The sequence below is a fragment of the Zonotrichia leucophrys genome, chromosome 1A, assembly GCF_028769735.1.
Source record: "Zonotrichia leucophrys gambelii isolate GWCS_2022_RI chromosome 1A, RI_Zleu_2.0, whole genome shotgun sequence".
Taxonomy (NCBI): Eukaryota; Metazoa; Chordata; class Aves; order Passeriformes; family Passerellidae; genus Zonotrichia; species Zonotrichia leucophrys.
In genome coordinates, this window is record NC_088170.1 from 5,390,098 (window position 1) to 5,412,761 (window position 22,664).

Genomic DNA, 22,664 nt, shown 5'->3' on the forward strand with positions numbered 1-22,664 from the left:
GGGAAAGGGGGGCTCAGCACTAACCCATAATGGCTCAGGAATGGCAGGCTGTGGATGGGGGATCAGCCTGGCAGAGGTATTAGCCAGGAACTTACCATGGGTGGAAAGGTCCAGTCAGCAAGCAGGATTGGGAGAGGCAGAACAAGCAGCCGGGAGTGGTGCTGGATGTTAAAAGCCAGGGGACTGGGATTCAGGGACTGAGGCTGTAAGCCTGGTGAGATCCCAGGCGGCCCCAGGTACAGCAAACCACCCCTGGAGCATTCCTGGGAATGCTCTGAGCCTACAGCTCTGGGACAGGGCTGCCTTGTGCTTCTTGGGCCAGCACAGAGATTGCATGGTGCCATCCATCAGAAGGATGGGAGGCAGCAAGCAACAGGAGAAACAGCCAGCGTTATCATTCTCCTTATCTGGCACCTGCAAGGGTCCTGAGCTCTCAGTCCACAGCAGCAGAACCAGGAGAGGGCAGTGTTAGCAGGGAAAGCAGAGGTCCTGCACCACCACCACCTGCCCAGCCAGCACCCCTCTTCCTGGCCTTTCAGCCAAATCCTCCAGGTGAAGGACAAAGCAATTAAATTAATGAAATATAAAAACGCCTGCAAGAGATTGGACTTCAAAACTGAAAGAGGGTTGGTGGACAAAGGAGAATCCTGCAGGAAGTTGTCTTCAGTGGGGCAATACTGCAACATCAGTGAAGTTTCATTTTCTTGCTCTACTAGTCAGCATTTATGTATTTATAAGATGCCTTATAAAATCAAGATAAGCCCAACAAAAGAAACTGATGCCAAAGCTAATAAATCAAATGCAACCAAACAAAAGCAACCAACTTAACCAGAGGAAGAAAATATTTCCAAGAAGAGAGTTTTTGACCACCAGGAGCCCAAAAGGAGATGGCTCTGAATGCTGAAGGCCAGCAACAATACTTTACAAATTAGCACAGACAGAAAGTCTACACAGCTGGCTGGCAGATGTCTGTGATGAAACATCTTTGGAAAAATAGCAATGATAGCCTTGAGTTGAGTTTGCTAGCTCCAGAACAGCAAGATTTAATAATGTGATTCCTGCTTCAACAAAGACATCTTAATTGAGTCTATGGCTGGTTTGAGCATTTCTAGAGCAGGGATATCATCTCCATTGACGTCAGCAGGAGCAGCACACGCCAGCCCTCCATCCACCAAGGGGAACATCCAGTTCCCAGTGCCATCACTGCATTCACCTGCATGTTCCAAAGTCCAAATTTTAGGGAAGTTCCTCTGAAAGTATTAATATCTGCTCCTGGTTTCCTAGATTTTTCCAGTTTTCTTTTTTGTTGGCATTTCCAGCAGTTGAGGATATGAGGAGATTCACACACTTGCCCCAAAGAAATGACCAAAAATGAGAAGGCGAAGGCAGATATGTTTTTTGTCTAGTTGATGACAAGTAAGAATAGACAGTTCAGAAAGGAAAGGACAGCAAGGACCCCAGAAGTGCTTAATAGTATTTATCTTTGGACAGAAATGGCCTTCAACATCTCAGGGGAGAGAAAGCTTGCAGATAATCTGCAATAGATTCAGACACTTTTCAGCACTGCTGCCTTCCTTCCTGTGTTGAGAGCAAGTCATGATAGGAATAATTTTCCATTTAGAGTTAAAAAAAACCCTAACAATTCACCATGAATTTAGCTTCTCTGTTCCAAGATATTTCAGAACTTACTTAAAGATTAGTAGACACTCAGAGTCATATGAATGATTCATAAGAAGATAACTTCATGGTTAAGAAATAGGATGCTATGGTTTTATATGCAAACTGGGTGAATTGTGCTGCTGCTCTGCAGAACCTTCGTGGCCTCTGCTTTTCCAATAATGCAAACAAGGCATAATCAAACTAAGATTCTTTAAAACTTATTTATACTCCCCAGTGTGATTTTTGCCTCATTAGCAATTCCACAGAAACACTGATGAAAAAGAGCAAACACAGATAAACTGGTGTCTAATCTTGGGCTATGGACAGTAAACTTGAATACAGAATATGAGGAGCTTGTAGAGCAGCACAAAAAGAAAGTTAGTGGGGAACTTCTCTAAGGATACAATACCAGGATATAAAATTATGTTTCTCCAAAGTTCAAGTCTTTCTGGATCAGGTTATGGTTAGCCCGAAAAATACATTTAGAGCTTAAAGCAACACAAGTAAGCACCAATAAGAGATTAAACTGATTTAATCTAAACCTTTGTTTTGTCTCCTTTTAAACTTCACTGCAGCTCAGGCAAATGGTCAAGAGCTTTTGCATCTACCCAGACAAACCAGTGAAAATACTTGTATTTGATGCAGTGAGACCAAATTACATATAAACCTTTATTTCTCAACTATGGACCTGTAAAAAGAGCCCAAAGAAAGGATTTGAGTATGAAAATCCAGTCTGACAAATTTCAAAAACAAAAAAGAAAAATTTTTAATGTAAACCCTTAAATATTTTTATTTAGGGCTCTATCTGGAAATTTGGAGTTTATGTTAGCTCTTTCAAAATACTTAAAAAATATGCATTTAAAAATTAAAGTAAGATTTCAAATGAAATAGTCTTGTCTTTTAAAATAATATCTACAATTCACATTGCCCATTTTTATTTGTGCATGGAACTACTAATTTTAATTAAAATATATACTGTGCACCATTAACATTAACTATTCTTAACTTGAAAAGAGATCTAAAGCCAAGCAGAATCCACAGCAGTAGCTCAGCATCAGGAGATGCTGCACAAAGCCGTCACAAGGACCAGGGTGTCTGAGCAAGGGCCAGAGTAACAGAATTTTCTGCTACGAGCAAAACATGAGGAGAGGTGAGCTGGCCTTGAGAAAACAAGGGAACAGCTCAGGGTTGTACCTTCTGCTTGTAGGGAGGGACTGCTGCTAATGAGACCACTCTCATTTTCTGACACACACACACACAAAATGCTTGATGATGTCCTGAAATCAGTGTTTTCCCTTTTATATCTCATTTCAAGTTAGGAGTTATTAATGTTCCTGATTGATAGTATGCATTGTAATTAATATTAGCAATTTCATGGACAAATAAAAATGAGTGATGTCATGGCATTAAGGCTAACTCACAGATCACACTTGTGATTTTAACCAGTATTTAAGAACTATGATACTGTTCTGATCCTCACCCAAACCATTAAATATGAAAGTTTTAAACACTTTAAAATGTAACAATTTTAGAGAATTCCCACATCCATTGCTTTCTCAACCAAACTCAGGAAATAGATTTGCACATGAAGAAGGATATAAATTGTTGCAATTATTACTTCTAATTTCTAACAGAGGCCAGAAGTGGACTGTTTAACTTTAAAATACATTATGCATTCCCATAAGATTACAAATTAAAAATAAATGACATAAATCAAAAGGGGGAAGATAAGAAGCTAACAGAAGAGCAGTCAGAGAAGGAAGACAAGGGTAAACTCTGAAGTAACAGAGTAATTTAGAATGACTAAATGCAAATCATAGAAGAGTAATTTCTTTACAGAAACTAAGTAAGTTGAGTAATTCCTCACAGATGACACAAGAACACAACCAGAATCTGAACAAAGAAGTACACAGGATGTTTATAAAATAAGTATTTGTACTTTAAAGTTTATCCCACTTGCAATATTGTTTGTATAACAAATCAAAATATGTGTTGAATATTTTCAGGATTTAACAATCAAATATGCAGGTTTAAAATGAAATTTGACAGCTACAGGTATGAGGTTTGGTGTCCCTTTGTACAGAAAGCTTACCATTGCTCTGTGGAGGTTGAAATATGAATTAAGTGCAAGGTAAATGTTGCTCCTTGGATCCAAGCCATGCCTCTTTAGCTGACACAGCAGGTTGTGAGTGCTACAGCACAGTGACATTATCACCTTTCTCCTTCCTCTGCTTCAGGCAGCTGAGCAGAAAAGGCATTCCTGATTTCCTGGGAGAGGATCAGGAAGCAGGAATCCCTACAAGGTCTGTGCTTTGGCTGGTGCACAAGGGAACTTGAAAAGCAGGTGGAACATTGCTGAGTAGAGCCTCTGGTGGAAATGCACCTGCCCAGGTGTGCCAGGCTGCTGCTGCTGCCCAGGTCACAATGCAAACACTGCCAGAAACACCTCTGCAGGAGGAGGGAGAGGATGAGTGTGCAAACTGATGCTCAAGGGCCAGCAGAAACTGGCAGGACCCCCAGCAGCCTGAGGAAGCCAGGACATGCTGGACATGGCTGGAAAGAGCCTCTGATGGCAGGGAGCCAGGGGGAAAAATGCCTCCTACTCCTAGGGTTAAGAAAATTATTTTAATTGTATAGAGCTTCAGTTGGAAGAAATATTTTTTTCCAAATATCAGTGCAGGATCTATTGAAAATAAGAAATTCTATGTAATACAAGGTTCTGCACATTTACAGCTGGATTTGAGGTGCTAAGAAACATTGCTGATAGTCCTTAAGCTATTAACAAACCTAACACTGTTGCCTACTCCTAATATCTGGTTGCTCTGGTTTTTTGGCTCTTTTTTCTTTCTCACACTGTAGCCTCTCAACCCCAGTGCAGTGCACCAACTCTGACACACTGAAGTGAGGACTTTCAGCAAATTCCAGTTTCTATTCCATTTTTTTTTTACTCAATTTTTTTTCTACTCAATCCTTTTTTTATTTTTTTTTGTACAGATAAGAGCAAAACAAAACCCAAACTACAAATAAAAGTGTGGACCATATAATTATGTTCTTAATGCCATTTCCTTTCATAAAGGACTAAAATCCCACACTTACAGGCAGCTATCTGAAATGTGAAACACAGCAGCCATTCTACAGAGCTCAAGGATATTAACATAATGATACCTCTAGGACAAAGTGAAAGAAAATATGGCATTTAATAGAAATTGCTAGGATAATGCAATTATTTATAATGAATGAATGGAATTTTTATTTCTGAGTGTCAAGACTTTGAACATTCCTCTTTCCTTCTGGTAACTTTGTTTTTTTAATAAGGAAAGTCAAATAGGACATGAATTGGTTGAAGGATGACAGTTCCAGAAACAGTAGTGGGCAGCTTATTTGGGGACATTTGGTCAGAACTGACTCAAAGGTACATTTTCCACCACAGGAATATTTTAATGACATGGTTCTGAGCTGTATAGATCATTTACTGTCCACAGCTTAGTCTAATATATTCTTTTAGATTAGGTTTGGAGACACTATATACTTATAAGTACTGGCTTCAATTCTTCATTACTAATGGACTAAAATTTTACTACAGTAAGTCAGCCTACACAACATCTTTGATAAAATGCCAACAAAGAATGATTTAGTATCTTGGCCCCACAGCTTGATTACAATCCATCTTCCCCAGGGATGTGGTCACAGCCCCAGGCCTGACAGAGTTCAAGAAGTGTTTGGATAATGCTCTCAGGCACCTGCTGGGATTCCTGGGAATGTTTTGTGCAGGGATAAGAGCTGGATTCAATGATCCTTGTGGGTCCTTTCCAACTCAGCATATTCTGTAATCAGCTGAAGTCACTAAGGACTATCACTGAACTTAATGGTAGTGTTGAGACACTATTATGGATAAGAAGCACCAATTATCAGGCAAACTTTGAGACTACAAAATTATTTATGTGGCAACAAATTCCCCTTAGATCCATGGTGTTGATACTGGCAGATACTTTTCCAACAACTATTTGTACATTAATTACTGTGGGTGTACCAGAAGAGTGAGAAGGTTAAATCTACTTCAAATATCAGTTGTATCTATCAAAAGAAGCCACAGAAAATTCCTGATTTTTGTACCTGAACCTCCCAAGCAGAGATGAAAGATCTACCAAGTATATTGGTTATGATGAAACATAGAAAACCAACCTTTGTCAATAAAAGTTGCTGCAGAGGGAAATAACAGCTCCAAAAGCAGCAGTATGAAAATGAATTCTTAAGTATTTATAAAAAAACCTCAAAGCAACCAAACCAAACTAGGTAATCTCATTGGTGAGAAGTGGCTACGTTGGCATCATGCTTAAATATTATTGGTGTTGGCTAAATGTATCCTCCCTAATCATGTTAGCACTTCTTAACATTCAAGGGGATTAATTTTTTCCCACTGAGGCTTGTAAAGCATTATCTACAGAAGATCATATTAGAAGGGACAGGAGTGAATTTAATGCACTGGATTTGAGGCAATTTATAAAACTCATTAAAATTCCAAAGATGCAAAATGGGTACTCTGTGATGGGCTTCTGCAAATCTGGAGAACTGATTCCCACCCCCCATGGGAATACTTTAAGCACAAAGGAAACTCTGCAGCTAGAAACAGAAAAGCTCCGTGGATTAAATGAAAAGTCTGCTTTGTAAATTGAAATATATCATTAGTTTGTGTTTTGCAACTGAAGCTTCTTAAATACCATCTGAGTGAGTATGGGAAAGCAGAAGAGACAGCTACATTTTATTTCAGCTGACATTATTTATGCCTGGGAATCGTGAATGGAGAAGTAACTTTAAACAACTGTGGTGACAGCAGTGCAGAATTTAGACAATAATGTGAAAGGATAGAAAAAGAATTCTTTTCTCTCTCCAGAACAACTTAGGTAATAGCCTTTTCTCACAATTTCTCACAATGCTTTTTTACTGTGTGACTCATAAATGTTGCTCATGGACTAGCAAAGTTTTCATGGGAAATATTATTTTTGGGCTTACTATTCAGAAGAATTTGACAAAGAAAGCTTTTCTTGTTTTTTTTTACCCACATCTCTTGATCAAATAGCAAATACCAACTATCCCCACAGATCCTGATTATATATGAAGACCACCACAGCTGTAATCAATGAGGCAATTTATTTCAGTGATATCCAAACTTTGCCCATATCCACTCTCATTTTCAGAGGTGCCTCCCATACATGCTTACAGGTTTTGTCACCCATTACTTTATCCCAATCTGACAGACAAGGTGGCTCAAAATAATTTGCCTCATGTTTTGATTTATACCATAGGAGCTGTAAGGCTTTAACAGAGGAGGACGGCATGCATAAAAATGAAGAAATTTTAATCCTGTACCAGTGATTACTGAAGCCAGAAGGCTCTGAAGGGAAAAGAAATGTGTCATTCCTATAGAGACAAATGTAGATATTGAGGGAGGCACACAGCACATGCTGAATCAGTGAAAGGATGAAGACAGGTACAAAAAGAGAGTATGACTGTTTTGTACCATCTTGGCCCTGTTACAGGCATATTTATCCCCAGAGGTCTGCTCTTTCTGAATTTTCAGACATGCTTTTGCTGGTTTCCTGCAATTTCACTGCTCTCTCCAATTTTTGAATCAAAATTCAGTCTTGGTTAGAAAGTTCAAGGAAATTAGTTTTAAAATTACAAAGGAAGAAAACCAGAGCTGAAGTGTTCAAGACAGGCTCAATGCATGTTCACTGACCCACAAATCCCTTTTTAACTGTATAGGCCTTACACTGGCTTGTGTGCACTGGATAGAGTTTGGTATAAAACATATGGAAGTGAATAGTTAAAGACTTGGCATAGTAATCCAAAATAAGGGTTAAAAAGACAAAACTAGTCACATTTACTTCTGGTACAAGTTCCTTGCAGTAGTTTAATTACAAAAAAAAAAAAAAAAGTAATTCAGTAATATAGGATTAGAACAGTAAAGTAAAGAAAATTGAAAAGAGAAATAGGAACGAGTTAGAAAAAAGGTTGCAGGGAATGGTGAATTATGGTCCACAAACAAGAGATAAAAAACTGCCAATGAAGGGATTAAGGAAGGCAAGACATTACCAGAGCTGGGAGAAAGAAAGATTATTTCAGAAGATGACTTATAACTAGACTGACAGTTTCTGTGGAGACATCCTCTGACAAACTCTTATTAAATTCTTTCAGTTTTGTATTCCAAAACTCCTAGAAATATACAGTTGGGCTTCTGAAGTCACTGTGTGTGTGTGTAGATAAGCATGGGTGTATCACATCCAGCACACTGAGCCCAATCTTGATTCAATGCAATCCAAACCAGAGTTATCCAGTTCCCATAAAAAGCATCTGAAGGACCATTTCTCATATTTTTACAAAAATATAGAGCTCAAGTGCATGAATGCCTGCTGGGCACCCTTTGCTGTGACCTTCCACAAGAATAGTGCTTCATTTCTTCTAGATGTTTGTGGGCACATATTCAAGGTAAGGTAAGGTGGGTAAGCAGCAGAAATTACTGGCAGAATAGTCTGTAACAGCAGGTAAGAACACTGCATTCATTTATACAGAGAGACTAATAAAAATGTGTCAATTAAAATATAAATGGTCTATATAATTAAAGATTTAAAATCTTGAAGACTACATTGAATTACAGAGAGCAGCTAAAATTTGTTAACAGTTAAAACATGGCAAAAGTGAATATCTTTTGGTATCTTGGTACCTTGCAATTTGATTTCCCATGAGTGTGGAAATGCACGGCCCTGAGTATGGATAAAAGAGCAGATGAAATTCCATAATGAATAATAATATAACAATAAATGGCAATGATTTAAAAAATTATTGTCTGCTTTTATCAGCTGAAGAGCTCACCTCTGCTACCTGCTTTCACCACTCACAACACGGTTTCACCACGTTTTGGTGCGGCACACCAGTAAAGCCCCAACCAGCAAGTTCAGGGCCTTGTTCAGAGCTGGACCCACCAACTCACCTGCTCCTGGGTCATCTTGTGCAGCTCCTTCTCCCAGGCTGCCTGGTCATCATCCAGGTGGTAGGAGGCCGGTGGGGTGAGCCCACGCAGGATCAGGGGGTCGCGCTCGTGGCACAGCGCTGTCAGATGGCCGATGTACAACTTTAACTTGCTGCGGTTCTGGTCAAGTTCTAAGAGGGGCTGAATTATCTGGAAATAAGAGAGCAGAGACAGTGAGAACACCTAAGCAGTGATGAAGGCAAAGATCAGCATCTAAGTTACAATCTTGTCCAGCTTCACGGTGGAAGAAACCTGAACACTCTTTCCCTTAACTCCTGGTCCATAATGTACCAATCATCCAGAAGGAAAGCAATGACATTGGTACTGTATTTGCATTCCCCCCAGATGAAGGAAGGAATGATGAATCTGACTCCATGTTCTCAGAAAGCTAATTTATTATTTTATGATACTATATTAAAGAATACTATACTAAAAAATAGAGAAAGGATACTTACAGAATGCTAAAAAGATAATAATGAAAACTCGCGACTCTTTCCAGAGTCTCAACACAGCTTGGCACTGATTGGCCAAAGAGTTGAGAACACCTCACACCAGAAATCAATTAAACAATCACCTGTTGGTAAACAATCTCCAAACACATTCCACATGAGCAAAACAGAGCAGAAGCAAATAAGATAATTATTGTTTTCCTTTTTCTCTGAGGCTTCTCAGCTTCCCAGGAGAAAAATCCTGGGCAAAGGGACTTTTCAGAAAATATCAATGTGACAAACAGCCTGAGACCCAAGCAGTGATGAAGGCAAAGATCAGCCTCTAAGTTACAATCTTGTCCAGCTCCACAGTGGAAGAAGCCTGAACACTCTTTCCCTTGTACTCCTGGTCCATAATGTACCAACCATGCAGAAGGAAAGCAAGGACTCTGGGGAGAGCGTGCAATGGTGACAGCTGTGTGATTAGACTGGGAAATAATGATGATATGGATGAAAAATGAAACAATATTAAACTGAATGTATTAACTCTAGATTATCTAATAGTACTTCAGTTTAACTACTAAAAAAAAAATTCTGATAAAAGGTGTCTGTCCACAACTTGTCCAAAAGCAATGTCAATATAGATTTTTAGCTTGTTTTGCCAACAAGTATTTCATTGTAAATTAAGTAGGCAATAAACATGTTCTAAAGAGAATAGCTTCAAATTATGCCAAAACACAACAAATCTAAGATGATTGCACCTCTACTGCAGAAATTGGATAGAGATATATCTTAACCAGAAAGTTAAAATTTAATTTTTTATAATGCTTTAGATAGTTAAGGTATAGTCTTCTATAGTTTCGAAATGGCAATGACTTTTATTAAACAGGCCAGACTCTATATAACAAACGAAAAAACTGAAATCAAAAGACTTTAATAAAGTACTATTTTATTTCATTATACTTTACCCAATCTGAATATAATCACTGTTCCTTAATGCAATCCAAACCAGAGGTATCCAGCTCCCATAAAAAGTATCTGAAGAACCATTTCTCAATTCTTTACAAAAATATAGAGCTCAAGTGCATAAATGCCTACTGGGCATCCTTTGCTGTGACCTTCCACAAGAATACTGCTTCATTTTTCTAGATGTTTGTGGGCACATATTCAAAACTGCAGTAATGCAAACCTCTAAAGGTTTGCAGCTGATGAAAAATTAGGGAAGAACTGGGCTTAGGGCCTCTTTTCCATAAAATGAGGTGCTGGGCAGGGAGAGCAGGGAAGCCCTGCCAAAGTCCCAGCAATTTCTATTGGTGTTCCCAGGCAGAGGCTGCACCTGCTGTTTGTTACTGGGCTGGGGATATCTTTTCAATAGGGCACCTCTGACCCTGCTAATGAATAAGGAGTGAGATAATCTCTGAGTCAACAAAACAGGGTGCTGGCATGACTTTCAACAAAGATTCTGGCTTCGACCCCTTTTAATAAGGCTGTCAGGGCTCACTTGTTTTGTTTCTAACACTGTTTTACACGGATTAGTTGCTGTAGAGTGTGAGGATCTGAGAGGCATGGCTGGCTAAGCAGCTAACTAATGTCAGGCTCTGTGTCCTGCTGAGCTCAGCAGCCCACACCAGCACATCAGGGTGCTGCCACACCCACAGGAAAACAGGGGAGAGGAGTCAGGCAGGAAACCTGCAGGACAGAGAGAGTGAGCTCATGTGCTTTAGTAAAAACCTGTGCAGCCTTGGGGCAACCTCTGCTGTATATGCATATATAAACACACATATGAAAATAATGCTTTGTTATATCAGGATGGGATGAGTGGACAAGGAGGTGGATGGACAACTGGCTGAAGGGCAGATCCCAGAGGGTCTCAGATCCCTGTAATTAGTGGTGCTGGGTCTAGCAGGAGGCTTGTCACTAGTGGAATTCTCCAAGGGTCAGCACTGGGTGAATAAGTTAAACAGTGTTATTTACCTTATTCACCCAGTGGCCAATACCACAGAGAACAGTGTCCCTTCAGAGGGACCTCAACAGGCTGGAGAGGTGGGCAGGGAAGAAGTGTTGGAAATTCCACAAAGGTGAGTGCAGGGTACTGCACTTGGGGAGGAACAACCCCATGTACCATCACAGGCTGGGGCTGACCTGCTGGAAACAAGCTGCCCATGAGCTGGCAGTGTGTCCTTGTGCCCAAGAGTATCCTGGGGTGGATTAGGAAGAGCATTTACAGCAGGTCAAGGGAAGTGATCCTGCCCCTCTGCTCTGTTCTGCCCTGGTGAGGCCACACCTGGAGTGCTGTGTCCAGTTCTGGGCTCCTCAGGACAAAAGGGACGTGGAGATCCTGGAGAGGAGCCATTGAAGAGCAACAAAAATGGTGAGGGGACTGGAGCATCTCTCTTACACGGACAGGCTGAGGGAGCTGGGCCTGTTCAGCCTTGAGAAAGGGACCTTATCAATGTCTGAGTATCTAAATGGAAGGTGTCAGAGGATGGAGCCAGGTTTTTGGTGGTACCAGGCAACAGAACAAGAAGCCATGGTCAGAAACCGTTGCAGAGAAGCTCCACCTGAACATGAGGAAGAACTTTCCTGTGCAGTGATCATGCACTGAACAGATTGTCCAGAGAGGGTGTGGAGTCTCCCTCATTGGGGATATTTTGGCACTGTCTGGACACAATCCTGTATCCCATGCTCTGGGATGGCCCTGCGTCAGCAGGGAGGTGGGAGCAGATGACCACGGTGGTCCCTTCCAGCCTGATCCAGCAATAGCAAGAGATATTTCAATAGAATCAACACAGTTATGTTTCACTCCCATCACCAAACAAAACTGTCTTTAGCCATTATATCCATCAGCTTTGGTTATTTACTGAGTTTGCAATATGTACCCCGATTTCATACAATATCTGTTACCAAGATTATGATCTGAAAGTGTATTGCCTGTGCAGGTGAAAACCAGTGATGCTTCTAATTCAAAAGATTTTTTTTTTCCTATCTTTCTTACTATTTGGTTTGCCCACAGAGGGTAAAATGATGGATTATCATATCCTAAGAAAATACTGTTCTATAAGAATGTAACAGTCAATAGTCAATATGGTAGTTATTGGACTACCATGACTAGTCCAATCAATGTAGCTGCCTTGCATTCTTTTCAGATACCACAGTCTCTTCAACATCCATCAGAGGTGCAGATTCCAATCTGAAATGAATCTGTCTGGATAACTTTCCTGGCTGTTCTTTGTGAACGGAAACCTTCCTTGATGAAGAGAAAGCAGAGCTATCTAGCAAGTAAGAATGGAAGATTTTCATACAACAGTTCATACAACTGCTCAGGGATAAATCCCCTTTCCAAGCACATTCCTCCTGCACCCTTCCCCCTTTTACCTCGAGCTGGAAAGAGGCCAAATGAGGCGTGTGAAAGTTCTTAACCAGCATCCCCCTAAAGCTGTTCACAGAGCAATCATTCCCTCACTTGGGATCCATTAAAAGCTGCCAGTCAAGTAGAAAGTGCCCTTCTATCTGTGTTCCTGCCCTATCTAATTTGAACTGGCCACTTAGCAAGAGGCACTGTGCTTCCCACACAGCAGAGCTGCCCCTGCCTTATCTCAAGAGGGTGTAAGAGCATTTGCTAAGTGGAAAAGCATGGCAGTGCTGGGTTCACAACCCACACCGTGTTCTCATGCTCAGCTCAGAGCTGCAGAGCTTTCTAGGAAAACAGTGGGTAAACAGAGCAAACCCAGGAATATCTTCTGAAGCAGCCCTCATTCATTCATTGCCCTGATAGGTTTAGGCCATCCTCATCAATGCATGGAATGGAGTCTGCTTAGTGTACCCTCAACTTCAGAATATTGCTAATGGCCAGCTAAGTTTGACAGCATTTCACTAAAAAAGGCAATCACTACAACTCTGAGGCAGAAATGTGAAATGTCTGACAAATCTATCATGCAAACCCAAACCAACTCAACCAACTAATAAAGATATTGTGAACATATTCCAAATTCAACTTGAGATTTTGTCCATTTGAAAAAAATCTTTGACTATGACAAATGAGAATCTAACAGTAGGTGTACAAGTCATTGGGCCAAAAAAGCTTTAGAATGAAATGATACTGCTTCTTCAATAGTGGTCCTACTGTTGCTGGACAATGGTCAACTGAAATATGGGTAACTGAATTTCAAGTTTTATATGCTAAGTCTCTGCTTTTAAATATCTCTATGTACACAGCAGTGTCTACTGGAAATATGCAAAAAGTACATAGGTGTTTATTTGGAAAAGAAAACCAGCAAAAGTCCATAGACATCTGCAGAATAAAGAGTGAGTTTAATCACTGTGCAGTTCACCGCAACCACCAGCTTTAAATTATGCCTTCTCCAGGCAGAAGGGTTAATGACCTGGTCACCTTTCTCCCTGCTAACAATCCTTTTTTCTCTGAAGGAAGCAACCATTTTTCTTTTTCATAACCAAATACTTTACTAATTTCAGAGAATCCTTTCTAAATCTCTACTTTAAAAACCTGCAGTTGCCATTTTGAAATAAAGTCTTACAGACACCCCTAAAAGCAGCCTGTTTTTGCAACTGCATCAGTCATCCTTGTAAAAGTTATCTCCTTACACAACTTGGCTTACTCATCAGAATAATGCATCAATGTGGAGGTTGATCACGGATCAACAGCAGTTATCTTTAAGAAAAAGGGAGAAAATAACATTTTTTGATACAGCAAGGGCAATATAAAGTGCCATATATACATTTGGCATGGGCAGGACTGCTGTCATATCCCCCATTAGCCTGAGTGCCTTGTTTGCACATTTCCACTACAGACCCCTAAAGGGCAGAGTGATGCTGGTGAGTGCTCTTCATTTTGCAATCAAATAATTCAGTAATTTTTCTTAACTTACCCCAAAATCTCTAAATATCTGAGGAAAAAAAACCTCCATGGAAGTACAGCTACATCAAGAAGAAAATAAAATAGAACTGACAAGTAATCTCAGGGGTCAAAGTAAACAACGTGAGGTAAAAATGACAGTGCTTTTGTATTAAAAGTGTAGGTGGAATAAACCTGAAAGTTTCCAAGGAATTAAGCAATTTGAGCAACAATCAAGCTTGCCAGCCTGGTCTACACACCATGAGTGTTAATTGTAAATCCTGCACAGCACAAATAAAGAAGGAATTCTGAAAAAAATCCAAGCAGAAACCCAAAGTACCACCAAACACCACCTCAAAACTTCAGACAGGACATAACAAATATGTTTGGAAACACAGTGCAGGTAGTCCTTCATCTCCTATCAACCACATCTCTGCCATGTGAGTGTGGAAAATTATTTTGAAACTTTGTTACATACAGATGCAACTATGCTACCCAACAAAAGCTACTTCCCAAACTACCACTGCATGGGAGAAGATGGGGCCAAAGATTGGGTAAGCACATATGTTTGTTAAAAAGCAATTATTTCAAAAGGACCTGACAGATCTCTGTATACCTCCCTGTATCTGGGTTTTATTATAGATATTGCCAGACAGGGATATTTTGCCTTTATAGCTAAGAATCTTATGCTGGGAGATATGAAAATAAACTAAGATAGTGAGTGACACAGTCTGGAAGTATTTGCATGGCAAATTGAATTATCCCTTCTTGCTCAGACCATTTGTTTTTGTTTGGCAACAAACACAAGGGTTCAACAATAATATTGTAACCACTGAATGCAGTGGAGTTTTATGAGGCATGAATTTGGCTCAGAATGTGCAAAGCCTTCCCAAATTCAGGGCAATTTATCACTGATGTCTTCCCTTCATTATTTTAAATGGAAACAGAAGAAAGTTCTCAAAAAGACACATCTTGACCTCAGTTCAGTTCAGCTCAGTTCACAGATACACAGAGATACTTGGTTTCTTCAGAAGACCCCCACACAAAAGCTCAAGGACAGGCTCAGTATTCTTTAGATTTGTTTTAAAGACAAAAAAAAAAAAAAAGATTTAACTCTAACCTTCATAATTTTCTCCCCATAAACCAGAACAATGTATGTGAGGAGCATTCTGGCTATTTTGACAGAGCTGTCTTACTCAGTTCCTTTCTGACAGAATCAATTAGGAAATCATTTTTATATAGCAAATGATTTCTGAAATTTTTATACACCATGAACAAATCCCATGGATTAATGATTTCCAGAGTTCACCCTCTTCACCTTGGGAAAAATCCAGACCAGAAAAAAAAAAACTGTAAAAACAAACCGGGGAAAGGAGTTTTGTCATTAGCTCCCTCTGTTTAAATAAAATCCTTTCCCCATCATGTAGGTGAGGCAGAGAATTGCAGTGGGTTGGTAGGGTTCCTAAAGCACTCAAAAAGAGCAAGTGGTTCTAAAATATTTTTATACATAACAAATCCAGAAGTGCTTTCCATGACACTGGCAACTTTCACTTCTGTGGGCTGTGGAGCAAAGCTGGCAGGGAACCACGAGAGGAACAGCAGGGACTGCTGGGGATCAGAACTGAAATCCTCATGAGAGGGGCCTGTAACTGCACCAAGGGGAACATGAACCTTCAGGAATGAGATACCTCAGCAGAGCTGGAGGGAGTCTTTGCACACAGCTTGAATTTTACCTGTTTTCTCATTCCCTTCCTTTCAAAGGCAAGGGTGTTCACTCAATCTCTTACCCCTAAATAAACTCACTGCACTGTGCACACCTCACACTTCTTTATTATTAAAATTTCTTTCATTTGAGCACTTCACCCCTGTAAGTTGTGTTAGTTACAGGTTACATTTTTGAATAATAAATTAAATTACAGAAAGCTATGAAACTGGGTAGTCAGACTGATGATACTGACAATTATCATCAAGGGGAAAAAAAGTAATCCCAAAGTATGCAAAAATAGTTTAACAACTGTTTGCATCTTGTACATGACACTGTGGATTTAAACAGCATTGTCCTGACCAAACTTTTGTAGGTATAACTAGGCAAGTTTTGATTTCACAGAATCAGATTTTATGATTCTGTGAAATCAATCTGATTTATTTTCACAGAGTCAGATGTTATGCTGATTCCTTCTCTACAAAAAGAGAGCAGCTTGGGAATAAGTAAGAATAACCTGCCTCTGCTTTTAATGCATTCAAGCTTTCCAGCACTTGAAGAGTGAAGCAGCAAGTACCCACATTTCTTGCTGGGCTGGATTTAGTCTATTCCCTCTCCCTGTTATAAGGGATAAAGGCAAAGAGTGTCCCACACTGCTCTGAAAGCAGAGCATGGCAGCAGGGCACTGGGAGAGGTGTCCAAGGCAATGCTGATGGGTCAGGGCTGTGCTCTGCTCTCCGTCCCACTGCTAATGCAGACCAGAAGGTATTTCCTAAGTAGTCTAACCAGAGAACACAATCAGGGCTTTTCCTGTTCAGATGAACTATAACCCCCCTGGCTGCAGGTGACAGGAGTCTTGGTCTTGTCCTTCTCTAACTCTGGCTCCTCATTCTGCTCTTGCAGCTCTCTACCTGCTGAAAGACACTTTGAAAGGTTTATGAAGGTTTATCTATCTTTAGGAAGTATTTTTGGAGTTGCTTACTCTACATTCAAACACAAAGTCCCATAAATAAATACACCTATATTGTAAGTATATACAGTAGTTCTTATCTAAAAGTTATTTTAACAACCAGATGTAGTTGGAGAGCCCATAGTGAGCACTCTGTGAGATGGAACTGTAAATCCTGACATGCCCATCAGTCATTATGAACTTCACCAGCCAGGGAAATGCAGTGTCTAGATTGGCTACATGCCCTTACAATTTTTATTTTAGTTCCCATTCTCTGGAGCTTATTTTCATAGTTAATGCACTGGAAAGCAGGTTTGGGCTTGATTCTTTTTCTAACATTGTCCATCTCCCCTCTCCCTCAGGTTTTTCCTCCTAAATGACAACTGAAAGGGTTTGGCTGCAGCTGCTGGTCCTGTGTCTCTGAGTGTCCTGTCTGGAAGTGCCAGAATCACTGGGAAATAGTAGAGGATATCACACAAACTGCAAGGAACAGCTCTTCTAAAAGTGGCCAGAAACAAGAATGTCTGAGTGCAGAATTCCTACTTGCTACAAAGACCAAGCCACTAGTAGAAGATTATGTTCAGCTGCAAATCAAAAGAGAAAATAAGACACAGACCTGGCATAATCTCATCTGGCAGAAATGAATGATGGCCTTGTTGCAATTGTTTTGCTGAAAAGCACAAATCTCTACAAAAAGAAGCCAGCCATCTGTTTTGAATGTTTTAGACTGTAAGTATCTACTTGTGTTCTTCTTTGATCTGTAAGAATAATAGGAAGACAGTGATACAGTCCAGTTGCACCTCTGTTGTGAGTGTTTAATTCATCCCAGAGCTGCAGATTACAAAATTCCATCTGGAAATTTTAGTTTTATCATTCTGGGATCAGAAAGAAGATGAACAGTGTATCAAGATCAGTTCTTTTGTGCTCATAGATATAACATTCTTGGACAGAGAATACATTCTTCTAACAGAAATTAGTTAATAACAGCAAAATAATAGGTTTAAAAAAAAAAAAAAAGCTATCAGAAGAATTGCTTTCCAAAAGAAGAAAAGGACCTGGAGTGGAAGTTGACTTTGTCTCAAGGAAAGCATTCTTCTCTATCCCTTCTAAGGATAAATTAGTTACATCATCTTATTTGAGTGCATCTCATTAGGGTTCTTGCTAAAAGGTTGCCCATCCAAAAAGGGGGAGAGAAGAACCCTGACTGTCACCAATATAACCAAACAAATCCAGCCCCTCTCTCTGTCAGGACATGTTTGAGCAATGCAAGATTATCTCATGGAGCTGCCTTCAAATTTTGCACAGGGTATGTCTCCAAGGCAAGCACATGACACTTTCACAATGCTTTTACAGACCTGGATGAAGAATTGTAATAATGTCATTATTATATTGTAGATTTTTAAAGAGGGGAAGAAATGACTCTTCAGAAGAGATGAGATGACAGTAAAGAACAAGAGACAGTGGTCTAAAGAGCTTTGTCCAGCATGCTGGAATGGCAGCTCCTTGAAAATATGAGTTATTTTCCCTTTTCTTGGGAAGGAATACGATCTTGGAAAAAAATAAGATGTAGTAATAGAGTCAACTACCAATCTAACACAATTTCAGGAACAATTTCAAAATGAGGTATTAGAATCTCCATCATATCGCTTTAACAAGGCAATTTCCAAATATCACACAGTAATAATACCTAGCACTTATACAGCACTTTTCCCAAGCAGAACTTGCACTTTTACAAAAATTTCAGCTCTTTTTACAATTAGAGAATTTGAGACAGGGAGAAAGAGAACAAGTGAGTGGTTGGAGATGATGCCAGGAAAGAATTTATCTTCTGAATCGTGGTCTAGTACTGTGTCCAGTAAATTACAATGTAATATGAGTCAGGCATGAAGGCCTGATGGTTTTGACCATTTTGCATGATCTAACAATGAAAAACACCAGATTGAAAATAAATCTAGTCCAAAGGCTTATGAGGTCACAGTGTAGTGAGTGACAATACTGAGAATCTCAAAGTGTGACAGCAGGACAAGCAGTTCTGTACAAAATGTGGATTGTGGAGGGAAGCTCACATTTATGTAGTGAATTAATGCCTGTGTAATTTAAATATGGAACTCATAATGAAAAACTATTTACTTCACTAAAAGAAATCAGCATCAAATAATATAGAAAAAAAATTCAATGTTCTCCTCAAACTTCCCAAAGTATAGATATTTTTAGTGTTGTAGAGATCCCAATGAAAACTTCCAGTTGTTTATCTGCTCTGGTAAAGATTACATTAAACCTTGAGATGACCCAAATATTTTCCTATAATGACTTATTCCTCTTTCCACCACAGACATCACCTCTGAAATCTGAAGTGTTAAATTTTGTGAGTGCCTTCAGTACTCAAGTCACAATACTCAGTGCTTCTGAGTTAAAATCTGTCAAACTCAATTACTGAAGAAAAATGTCACAAAGAGCCTTTTTGTCTTATAATATTTTTAGGGTAATAGGAATTGCCAATATTTTCATTGTCTTGGAATATCCCCATTTTTATGCATTCTAGTTCCATGCTTTTGATCATTCCACCATTGCTCTAGTAAGTATTATAATTATTTTCAGTTAATGAATGGATGAAGCAGATTTCTGAACCACACCCACATTTTCTCCCATTTTAGGCTGTGCTTCACAAGACAACTAGATGAATTGAGCAGCTTTGGGAATCTCTGTATGGAAGCTTTGCTTTACTTCCCTCACATGGCACACACCTGGCACAGACTGACAAGAATAAACACCCACACACACACCTATCCTTTTGCATGTATTAGATCTCCTAAGGTGTAAATTCATATTATTCTGGATAAAAGTGAATGACAACTAATTAAACCACTGGCCTGAGCAGTTTAGCATTTGAGAAAGGCCAAAGAGCATCCCTGTGTGAAATCACACTGGAACGGACTGGGATGTAGAGGAGGATAGAGCTCCATCTGGGGAATAAAAGGAGTCATAAGAAATTCACACAGCAAGGAAACGGGCTGAGGAAAAACTATTTCAGGATGAAAGATGGTATTTACATTGAACTATAAACTGAAATGTAAACTACCATCCTCAGAAATTACAGGGAGGGTGCAGATGTTTATGAACAGTGATCCATTTCAGGGGAGCTCTATCTGATAATGCTGTCATGTACAGACTTGGCATAATTAAATATTAAATTCAGACCATTCCAGAATGCTGGAGGGGAAAAGCCTTAAGACCTAAACCATAAAAATAAAAGAATGCAGTTAACTATTGTACACAGTTTTTTGTCTCCATTTAATCTTCAGTATTAACCAGAGGTGATTGCATCCACAGACCTGAAGGAACTTTACAAAACAAACTTATTGCCAAGTCCTATGCTATTAATTACACTTTATCATTGTAATACATAAATTTAATTTAACACATGGAAGTTAGGGACTCTGTAACTTACATCATCTTAGCTTTTACAAAGAGAATAAGGACTTTTTTTTAAATGAACATGGAATATCATAGTAAAAACATGTACTCTGCTGGGAATCACTGGCTTGGGAAGCATCCATCACCTTTATACCTTCCCTGCTGATGTATGCACGACAATGTCGAGGCTGACAAGTTTCTCTGATGAGATGAGGGCAAGGCAAGGCTGCTGGCTGACTCATTATTTTGACTGGGATACTCTGCAACAGCTTTCTTGAGGAAAGTGCCTCAAACTGGAGACATAAGCTGTTTTTAATGTCAACCACCCATTAATTCAGAAAACTCTGAAAAACCATACTCTTAGCACAGTTGCCTTCTTAAATGCATCAGCACATGGGAGAGGAAAGAGAAGAGATCTTTCTCAGTGTTTTCTACACAAACTCCATGCTTGCTCCAGAAGGAAAATCAGAATTATTCCTACCTTCACAGTGAGTGTCCTCTTCCTTTTCATCATTCACTTACCTGCTCTCCCCTGTTTAATTTCTGTGCTGCAGCTGATCTTTACAAGCATCACCTCTAAAACTTTTAACAACACACACGAGCGCACAACCATTGCGGGAGCGGTGATTCAAAAAGAATGTGAAATCAACAGCGAGTGCAAATTAATGAAGCACTTTATCAATTTGTCCACTAAAGAGATTTTCTCAGCTCAGACCCCAAGGCATGAAATTCAAGTTTGACACTGCCACAGTTGGATTAAATTTTTCAGATGGTTGGCTTGAAAAGAGGGATTTGATCTATGCAGACAGACTCTAAGTCTGTAGTTAATTGAGCAAGTGCAAGAGATGAGAGTGCCTTATTCTCTCATGAATGTTTTACAAATCTATTACGAAGCAATAATTTTCAGAAATGCAAGGGTCCAAGATTTCCACAGAAATTTTCAGTTTTCTTTCAAGTAACTAATATGAAAAAATCAAATTCTTAGAAAAAAGTGCAGAGAAATTGATGTGAAATATTTTTTTCTTAAAAGGAAGTGAAGAAGGAAAAAATTTCATATAGATTTTTAAAATACTGTCATCAGTCTTCAAATACTTCAAGCACTTCAGAGAAATATATTCTGCTTTAAAACTGATACTCCAAGGCATAAATTAATGCTGTGTATTATAGGGTAATAATCAGTGAATAAACTGACTCCTGGCCAGTAAGAGGTTTTTTTGCTAAAGAACAGGCTTGAGGAGCAGGCTCTGTCCTCTGCACTGCCTTCCCTTTTGGAAATGGGCATTGTTGTAGCGACAATTTGACAGCACAAAAGAAAAAATTGTGGACGTGGACACAGAGAAACAAAACATACTTTAAATGAAAAACAGCTCCTAATTTCTCCCCCACTGTTTTGCAAGAATGAGGGAGATGGAAGGGAGAGAGAAAGGTTAAGGGGATATTCCTCTTTGCCTTCACATTTATAGACAATTCATGTTCCTAGTCCATCTAGAGAATGCTGTACTGTGAGCTGATAAATATCTGTGACTAGTTAGGTCAGCGTGCACGGCAGCAATCTCTGCAGCAGATCTCCACATGCTCAAAACCTTCAGAAGGAACATTATCTTCAGGAGGAACATTATCCTGGAGCACATTCTTTACAAACCAGAATCGAAAAAGCACACATAGGTTTGGCTAGGGCGCAAACTGCTTTGAAAAAGAATCCCACCGAAAACATTTCCTCCATGAAGCCAATGATAAATGACACGAAAGACATTTCCTGCTCCCTCGTACTTGCACAGAAACTCAATTACATGCCCTGGGAAGCTCTCCCCACAACATGGTGAAACAAGGAGAGGATGATTGGAAGAGGAAAATCACAAACTGCACAAAAGCACACGAGAAACACCCTCATGCAGGGACATGGGAGCAAGGGGAGGGAGCACAGGCAGGTCTGACACAAAGCACAGCAGTGAGGGTGGGAGTGACTGTCGGAAACTTTTCTGTTGGCAGGAGAGGTTGGTTCTCACCGTTCTGAACAAAATGGCTGAGCTAAGAGCATCTGACTGGTTATGCCCAAATACCCTCCTCCTCATCCTAGAGGTGCACAGGAAAGCCCCAGAGCAGCATGGGAATGAAATAAAGAGTTGGTTAGTATTTAAAGCACATAAAGTACAAACAGTAGTACAAAGTGTTTCTATTCCTTATGCAGTATCCTGAGCCTCTTTGAGGTACAGCCTTCTCTGCTCCCTTGGAGGCTTTGTCAGCTTTCAAAATGCCCTTTTGCAAAGGGGAAGGGCAATCAGAGCCTCCTCCCACCCCCTCTCCTCCCTACTGCCCTCCCCTGTGCGGTCTTTGCAAGAATTTCTATAAATGTCTACATTTTATTTCATCTGTGAATGCTACGCTGCCTTTATTTGCAAGCATGTACTCAAGTTTCATGCTAGAAATGGTTTCAGCTCTCTGTAAACTTCAGAGTAGAAACAAGAGATATTCTAACATTTGCACCAAATTAAGATTAGGAAATCCATTTAATTTTTAGTATTAACAATTTCACTCTCCTGAAAAAGGAGAGTGAAACACCAACATCTTCCAAAAACACTGCAGAAAATTCAAGCCAGTCAACATACAGTGGAGAAAGGTATTAAATTAAGATG

The 22,664-nt window shown here is 39.7% G+C and overlaps 1 protein-coding gene across 13 annotated transcripts in view; it reads right to left on the reverse strand.

Annotated features, from left to right (window-relative positions):
- The window catches only part of ERC1 (ELKS/RAB6-interacting/CAST family member 1), a 271,066-nt gene that overhangs the window by 9,224 nt on the left and 239,178 nt on the right, over positions 1–22,664 (reverse strand). For 8 of the 13 annotated variants that reach the window (XM_064736111.1, XM_064736157.1, XM_064736148.1 and 5 more), the window contains one exon: positions 8,648–8,836. In XM_064736111.1, coding sequence (XP_064592181.1) covers positions 8,648–8,836 — 189 coding nt within the window. Of the gene's footprint in view, positions 1–8,647; positions 8,837–22,037; positions 22,105–22,664 lie in introns of those variants that run through there. The other 5 variants (XM_064736207.1, XM_064736179.1, XM_064736197.1 and 2 more) reach the window with 1 other exon arrangement.